This window comes from Cololabis saira, chromosome 2 (assembly GCF_033807715.1).
Source record: "Cololabis saira isolate AMF1-May2022 chromosome 2, fColSai1.1, whole genome shotgun sequence".
Taxonomy (NCBI): domain Eukaryota; kingdom Metazoa; phylum Chordata; class Actinopteri; order Beloniformes; family Belonidae; genus Cololabis; species Cololabis saira.
The window spans coordinates 36,195,995-36,204,721 of record NC_084588.1 but is presented as its reverse complement, the minus strand read 5'-3'; the positions used below and the strand labels follow the sequence as shown (position 1 = coordinate 36,204,721).

The 8,727-nt window shown below is 37.1% G+C and overlaps 1 protein-coding gene across 1 annotated transcript in view; it reads right to left on the bottom strand.

The window, feature by feature from the left end:
* Positions 1 to 995: 995 nt before the first annotated feature.
* Positions 996 to 8,727, bottom strand: part of chs1 (chitin synthase 1) — a 28,387-nt gene continuing 20,655 nt past the window's right edge. The window contains exons 24-35 of the mRNA XM_061744535.1: positions 8,608 to 8,725; positions 7,492 to 7,573; positions 7,199 to 7,407; positions 6,778 to 6,896; positions 6,568 to 6,649; positions 6,120 to 6,273; positions 5,806 to 5,910; positions 5,348 to 5,458; positions 3,915 to 4,052; positions 3,503 to 3,582; positions 3,228 to 3,294; positions 996 to 2,098 (exon numbers count right to left, since the gene is read on the bottom strand). Coding sequence (XP_061600519.1) covers positions 2,024 to 2,098; positions 3,228 to 3,294; positions 3,503 to 3,582; positions 3,915 to 4,052; positions 5,348 to 5,458; positions 5,806 to 5,910; positions 6,120 to 6,273; positions 6,568 to 6,649; positions 6,778 to 6,896; positions 7,199 to 7,407; positions 7,492 to 7,573; positions 8,608 to 8,725 — 1,340 coding nt within the window. The 3' untranslated portion in view covers positions 996 to 2,023. The remainder of the gene's footprint in view (positions 2,099 to 3,227; positions 3,295 to 3,502; positions 3,583 to 3,914; positions 4,053 to 5,347; positions 5,459 to 5,805; positions 5,911 to 6,119; positions 6,274 to 6,567; positions 6,650 to 6,777; positions 6,897 to 7,198; positions 7,408 to 7,491; positions 7,574 to 8,607; positions 8,726 to 8,727) is intronic.

The following is an 8,727-nucleotide window of genomic DNA, read 5'->3' as shown; positions in this document are numbered from 1 at the left end:
AACAGTGGTGGAATGGTATTGAATGAAATGTTATTGTCATTTAGATCAGGTGCAGCTGCCACACCTCGGCTTCAGGGGAAAATGTAAATGTTTTTAGTTTTTTTTTTTTTATACATTAATGGAATTACTCTATTTGTATTGATTTATTCTATTACTTAATACATATAAAATAACTACAAATGCATATCAGAACAACATGATCGATTTCACTAGGTATTATCTTTCCCAACACTTGTATACCCCTCATATCTTGAAATGTGATGTCCCAGAGTCCCTGAAGACAGTGGTCGCTATCAATCTTGTTTTTAGCGCGCTCTGCAGTGTTACTAACTTACAAAAATGAAAAGAAATCAGACAACCATGCAATTTAAAAAGAAAAAAAAAAAAAAAAAAGGCAAGTGATGGGTCCAATGTTGCCCCAGCAGCATAAGATATTAACGAGGCTGTTAGCCACTGATGGATTAATTATGCAAGTTCATTTTAAGGTAAGATATCAAATCACACTACCCTCTTATAAATCTGTTTAAGGGAAATATTTTACTTTTTTTTTTACTCTCTTTCTCTCTTCTGCTCCCTCCCTCTCCTTTTTGCATTTGGACTTTAACTGTTTGAAGTTAAACTCCCTATGATATTGTTGCACTGACATAGTGAATAAAGTGAACTGAATGAGTTAAATTTGCTTGCTGTCCGTGGTGCAGAAAACGGATGCGTATTGCGTAAAGGCCCATTGGCTGAATTGACGCACTGCGGGAGGAGACAGAGAGAAACTCAGGGTTTATTGAAGAAAACCTGCTAGCGGGCAGGTTAGGTTCACAGGGTCAGTTGCCATGGTAACTGACTCAGAGTTTGAGTTACATCGCTTTCTGGAACTGAAAACTCTGGGTTTCCCTCATCTCAGGCTTAACAAACTCAAGAGTTTTCACAAAACCCGTTTCCTGGAATACCCCTCAGAAGGTGGTTAGGTGTCAGTTTGCAAGCTTGATCACGTCTGACAATTGTGTTGCTGAAAAAAGATTTTATTGTAGTTCATTTTACAAGTTACAAATATTTGTTCTCACCCTGTACAAAGTGCATAGTGATTTGGATCAATAATTCTACCATCTTTATGAAACAGTCAAAATTACACAAGTTTAAAATGCACAATATGAAGTTACACATTTCATGCAAATACATGCATATACTTAACATTGATTGCTTGATTTTCAAGTACTTCTTGTAAAGGTTGGACAGGACATCTTTTACTGAAGGGCAGACACAATATTAACCCAAAATATTATGCAACTTCCATGAGTAATCATTACTGTAAAACATTAACCTGATAAGTGATTTTCTGTAAACCTTGTCAATATATTGTTGTTTTCAACTGTTGTACATTATTTTGTAGTGGAATATTCTGTTCAACAACCCCCAGAGATAAACCCTGAATTTCTTTCAGATAGGTTTAGGACCTGATGCATTTATTTATTTAGTCATTTTGCAGACTTATCCAATGCAACTCTCCAGTAAAAGAAAAAAAAAAATGCATGAAACATTATTTAGAGGAAAGGTGCTCTCAGAAGAGTTGTGTCTCCAGGAGCTTCTGAAAGGAAAATGCTGACACCCTTGCTCTAATGTTAGTTGGAGGATTGTTTCTCCATTTAACAGAACATAAATAATACACACATTTGGGAAATCCTCAGTCAAAACCAGTGAAATTGTGCTTAAAGACCGCCAGAAGTCTTTTGCATTGTCAAACAAAGCTCATTGGACAATGTTAAATTGACCAGTGCAATTTCGCGTCCCAGGATGGATTATGTTTTGATTTACAGCCGTGAGGCTAAACAAAGATAAAAGAATCACTACTTATGTTTGTAAGTTGCACCCATGGCTTGTCTACAAAAATGTTAACTTATTCGTTGTATGATCATATTTTTTAAGGCATAATGAAGGCTGAATCTTCAGTGGAAAAAACCTTTGGTTGGTGTGAGACTTTGATTTGTTGATGCCAGTTTAGGCTGGTTGTTGCATGTCTGGTTGTCACCAACTACAAATCTTCGCTGGTCAAAGAAACGGCATATTGGTTCTGGTAAGTGTTTTCCTCGTCTTCTTCCTCCTCCTCCTATGATGCAAAAAAAAAGAGGAAAATAAAGATTTCATGAGCAAGATGTATATATATCATCTTGATGGTTTCAATTGTTCAAAAGCACAGGGGTTTCTCTGACTTTAAATACGTTGTGTGCAAGTAAAATACAAATGGTGTATTCGTATATATTTTTTATTATATATTTATATAAACTTGTAAATTATTTTGAAAAGTTTAATTTTCCATTTATACTACGTATTTATCAATTTCTATGGACTTCTATATTTATTGGTTTCCTTGACACAACATTGTTGGAAACGTATTTAAAAAAAGGTTTAAGCCGGTCTGTAGGAAATGCCATTGACCCACCTAAACTGACCGTTGTGTGAAGTTAAATATGGTGTCAGAACCAAAGGAGTTTTGGCACATTTTGATTTTGCCTCTATAGTATTCAGCACTTTTGCGGTGGCATGGTAATGAAAGCTCTTTGATAATGAATTTTAGCATTCTATTTGAATATTGAATGAATGCTTATATTAACAAGTAAACAGTTCAAATTATTTCTTTGTAATAAAAAAGCAACATCTTTCAGCTTTTCCCTTTAAGCGCTCACCACAGCAGCTACTCGACCCTTCCTGACACAACCCCTCCCTATTTATTGATCCTTGTGACCACTGAGAAAGAGGCATTTTGGCGTTGGGTGTCCTGTTCAGAGACACTTTGTCATGCGACAGGATTGGGGATCGATCTTTTATCCTTTGGTTGGAGGGGAACCCACTTTTTATAGTGTAGTTTGACAGTATAAGCACATACTTCATTTGTTCTGGTTGTCACATAAAGTAGGAGACTTTGTCGCTTTAATGCTAAATCAGTTCCAGAGGCTGTGCTGTTCTTGATTACTAAATGTGTTGGGATATGTGAAGCTACAAATGCTTCAAATGCTTTATTTTCTGAACCCTCCTTTCAAAATATTACATTAGTCTCCAGTGTTGTAATGTTCCTGTGTGTCTGTTTTAGTGTTTTTTCTTGAACCTTTGTGGTTATGGTTTACCTTTTCTTTGGCCATATTGGTTTGCAATTTGATCCTCTCTTTTTAATATTGTTCATGCTAAAGTGGCATAGTACCTGAACATAACATGTGTGTTCTACGATGTTGTTACTTTACCTCTTCTCTCTTTTTGTAGTTCTTTTCTGTACCGCGATACGACACCACGTGGATCAGGGTGTATACCCTGCAAACGGAAAGATGAAACAAGTACAGGACACATGAAAAATGGTAATAGTGCTAAAATGGATAGTTGATATGAGAAGATGCTGTAATTAATTTTCAGCAATTTATTGTTGATAAATTCTCTGATGATAGGAAATATTCAGACACTTAGTAAAAATAATAATGATAATACGGTAATACAATAATAATAATAAGAAGAATTTGTGTACCTGTGATACAACATGGCCAGAAACTGGACAATGAGAAGAATAGCAAAGGACATCAAGAACATCAGACTGAGGGGCTCCACCTGTCAGGACACAAGGACAACAATGGGAATTCATTTTAGTATGAGTATGAGTTGCAATATTCTTCACTCATTTAAAGTATGTGCAATATTCTTTCACTCATTTATGTTCAATATTCTCTCATTCATTCATTTTTTTTTTTACATAGTCTTTACATGTGTGCACTTTTATGGAGCTGCTGAATAATCTCATATAATTATAATGACAATAAAGGCCTTCTATTTTATTCTAGTATCAGGGGTGAGGTTTCTGGCAGACATTGTAATAGATATCACCACCACTCCATCTCTGCAGCACATGCATCCAAAAGAGTGCATTTGTGAATTTTACCGACCGAGAGGTATTCTCCTGATGCAGTTCCATTTGGAAAGGTCTTGGGTATCTTGATGCTGATGACATCACTTCCGATGGCCTGCAGGAAGAAGGTCGCAACCACCCACAGTATGTTGATGATGAAATACAGGAAAACGCCCTTTGGGGAGAACATACCATTTTAAAGATATGGCTTAAGTATTTATAATAAAAAGTACGGATATCAGTAAAGATAATTTGAGACATCTACAGTGTGGCCCTGACATCCATCCCCCTGCTTGGGAGCAATGTTGAGGCTTACGTCATACTATGATGACAACTCATAAGATAACCAGGTGGGTACACATGCAAATTCAATGTTTATTAATGTGCAAATTAAACTTCTAACACTTAAAAGTGGGGACCCCCTCTTAGTCAAGTCAAGGTGTTGATACAAAATGTTTTACAAGATAGATGAACGAGAATAATTTAAAATTGTAATTCCTCTTTCAAACAAGCAAGTCAAGGGGATGTTTACAGGAACTGAATTCAGCAGAACTGAAACAAATAGAATACTAAAATGGAAATTATCAGTCTAAGAAATCAATGTACTGTATATGTGGAACTATGCAAAGGATAGGTTTATCTTCAATGCAGTGCAAGACATGAGATGTTGAACAAAAACCTAGACCTCCCACAACAAGAGCGACAGTATCCAGTAACCGATTAGCCCTCACAGGACTCTGATACTCTCAACCTCCAGTCAATCTAAGTTAGACGAGATGCAAATTACCGGTAATGTTTTCTATATCAATCAGCGACAACATTGAAAGTGAACACTGATGAAACTGTATCCATGTGGGATGTTACACTGTCTTAAACGTTCACACAGGGATCTATCCAAACTAAAACCCCGATCAGTTAACACACCCTCAACATAAATCTCCTAGAGTCCAATGGAGCATCCTCTGGATGCGTCTGAACAGCCCTGATCCGTGGAAAGTCACATTTCAGCTGCTGCTAACCTGATATTTTCCAGATTGATCCTATACATTGATGTTCATAGTTGTAATCTGAAAAAAAAACATTATTCCATTTCCAGCTATCTGTGCACCAGAAGCAAACTTTTTATATGCCCCTCTTTTGAGATCAAAAGCTGCACTGTCAAGATAGTGACAGGTGAAATACTTTTGAGAGTTTGTATTGCTGAGGGGACTTTTTTCCTTTCTGTTGTTTGATGCTGCCCCTCAGGAACACAGTAGTTTCAGTTTGTGCAGTGTTCAAAGCCATCCACGCATCAGTCTGAAGATCAATCAATAATACACAATAACACTTTTTCTATTTGAATGGCCCCTTGTTCTCCTCGATCAATAAGTATTGGAACATCCAGACACATATGAACAAAAAAGCACACTGCATGCCACCAACACAATAAAAAGGATGAGTTTGTCTTAACCGTAAAAGCGGATTGCGTACCTTGTTGCGCAGTGACTTTAGTTCTCTGGTGACGTCATCCTTGTGAGCCTGTGTCTCTACGATAGGCGCCAAGTAGCGCTCGAGCAGCTTTTGCCAGAAGTCATCCTCACCCTTCACACACACAAAGGTACCAGTCAAATTTTGTTTTAGGGTTTATTTCAAATATGGAGAAATGGAACTGTATTTATCACAAGTTCAGCTTAATGACTCCATTCTGTGTTAACCTGAAGTCCATCCATCCATCCATCCATCCATCCATCCATCCATCCATCCATCCATCCATCCATCCATCCATCCATCCATCCATCCATCCATCCATCCATCCATCCATCCATCCATCCATCCATCCATCCATCCATCCATCCATCCATCCATCCATCCATCCATCCATCCATAAACAAGCAACTAAAAACTGCGCCTATCAAAAATCGTAACTTTGGACTGATCAAGCAACTCACCTCGTCTAGTTTTTGTATTTTCGGAGGAGTGAGAGTTTTTTCAATGGCTCTTTTCACTCTCTTGTCCAATGTCATCATTCGATTGGTTTTGAGGATTTGCCGACCCTGAGGTATAAAGAAAGTAAATTACTCATTGATTCAGTCCGTTCTGTTCTGCGGTAGCTGTGAGTGTTCAATAAATTCAAATCATCCAAATAAGAAGCAGCAATGTTTAAAACTAAACCATCACAACTATTGTAGCTTAATTTATCATATCTTTTCTTAAGAAAAACGACTCATTATTACTGTATTGTTATCAAATCTTTTTCAATGACCTGCTTTGTCAGTGCATGCTGCAACTCCTCAAGCTGTACTTGTGTCAAAACATCCTCAGGCCCCACTGTGCTGAGCTCTCCATTAAGTGTGTCTGTTAACATTAGGACTAATTCCTCACACACGTCGTCGTGATTTTTCTTGCGGAGAGTATACCTGAAGAGAGGGAGAGCAAAAGGAAAAATAGCTACAATTACACAAAAGCAGCTGAATACATTAAAGTGCCTTACATCCCAGAAAAGACACAATAAATGAAATGCACATATTTTTTGTTATTAGTTCAAGCCTGTATTGGTGCATATATGTAAACAAAATACATCTATATACACTCAAATGCCAGATGAAACAAAAAGAGAGTATTTTCTTATTATGTAACATTTGAAATACTAGAGGAATATCTTAACACTGTTAATGCAGGGGAATATATTCCAGCTTGTGAACTAGTTTTACCGTATTTGTGCTTGTAGATTCCTCTTGATGTTGGCATGAGTAAGTTTTTTCAAAAACTCTTGCTTCACCGGATACACCCAGTCTGCACACACAACAAAAAAAGCTCATTGGTAACATCATTATAGTATCATGCTGTTGTATATGCTACTGCATATCCTGTACTATGTGATGTATTGCATGAATTACAGTACGCAGTTAAGTGCAGCTCACCACTGGCAGGGAGCTCCTCCATGTCCTCAAAACCATCATTCATCATGTTACGGTCAAACTCATCCTCTTCTTCTTCGTCAGATGAGCTCAACATGCTCTTTTTGTCAGCACTGTCCTCACTGTTAACAAGCACATGTACATGTGAGATACATTTGTCAGAGTTTGGTCAGTTTCATGTTCCATGGTCTGTCCCAAACTACTGACAATATATTTTTCTTTTCCCCCAAAATTTAGGAACAAACATTTGTCTCCAGTTTGGTTCCTGAATTTTTTTTTTTGCACCAGTTTCAAATGAGAGGTAGACTGACTTTGCAGCTTATTAGGTTAACAGGAATTGAAGTTTCTCATTGTCCAACCAAGAAAACGATTAGCAAAGTAATTATGTTAAGGATCCATAAAACAGCGGGAAGAAAAGGAATACCTGCTAGAGGTAGCAAATTCACCACCTGACAACCTCTTGTAGTGGTTAGTTTGAGGGTTTCTAGGCAGTGCAGCTTCCTTTCGTCCGGTTCCAAGTTTGGTCTGAGGCTCCAGGGGGATTGCATTGTTGGTGTCTAGTACAGTAGGGGCTCCCTGCACAGTCTGACCCGTGATCTGCTGAAGCATCAGATGCTCTGTTTCTTGAGTTACCTGTAAAACAAAAGCAAAAGTTAATCCATTCATCTTCCCCCTGAAGGGTTTGTGTGTAGCTGTCTGGTAACCTGCCAACAGTACCTGTATCTTCATGTCCCAGCAGCAGAGCTTGCAGTTTCTGTCACACAGAATGTTTTTGTTTTTCTTCGCTGCTCCATCTCCCCTAATAGAAAGAAAGCAGGATGGACAATCAGAAAAAAAAAAACGAACAAGAAAACACATCTGCAACATATGATTATTGGGGAGGCTGATTGGTATGACTGGAAAATAAATTATCTTATTCGATGTTGGATTAAATGATCATGGTTATGTATCAAGAAATTGATAGATTGACTGATTTGATCACTATTTGATTACGATTATAAATGTTATGATAATCTGTATCTTTTCTAATTCCCAGTAAGATGTCGTTTGATTATTCAACACACATTATTGGCATTTGTCTGTTTAATCACCAGTAAATGGGTGAATAAAGCTGCTCTATCAATAATATTCAAACACTTCTCTTATTATTTGTGAGTAGACAGCATAGTTCGTCATTTTAGATGAGCAATCACTTAATCGTAATCCCGATTTCATTTCTTTCGTCATTTCCACTCCCATTTATAATTACCTTTACTGAAATTGACATTGTCGGCACTGAAACTCGAGGCTGCTTCATCATTTATTTAGCTGTTTTAAATTGATTGATTAGAATATTAAAGGAGACATATTATAATGTTTTGTGTTTTCTCATTTTTTCTCAAATACATTGAGCCAGTTTCCTGAGGTCTTAATGTCTTGGTCAAAATACCAGATATTTACCATATATCTTTTTCTTCTTTTGAAATCAGTGTTCATGCATCAGTGAATACTGAATGAGGTGCATTGCGTGAAGGAAAGAGGCTGGATATTTTTGAGAGTCAAGTCTGTGATGTCACACGAACCTGCACATTTGACCAGCACACTGAAAGACGTATTTCCAGACTCTGTCATGTTATGTTATATCAGAGTTTTTGATTTGTTAGTTACTGTAAAGACTCAAATAAATATATATCTTTAATAATATGCCCCCTTTAAACTGTGAGATTTAATGCTTCTTTTAAATATCATAATATATTAACCATGCAGTGATTAAAAGGTGAATCAATGACAGAAAAATTGTCTTTCTGTCTAAAGTGCTGGACTGTCCTCTAATAGCTCTGGTCATAGTATTACTTGTTAGATTCTCTTGTGCCCCAAGACACATTGTCCATGTTAACCAGTGAGTAGATGGTCAGTAGGAGGTATCCACTTGGGATACAGATGAAATACATCAGACCATAAATAATCAACCCT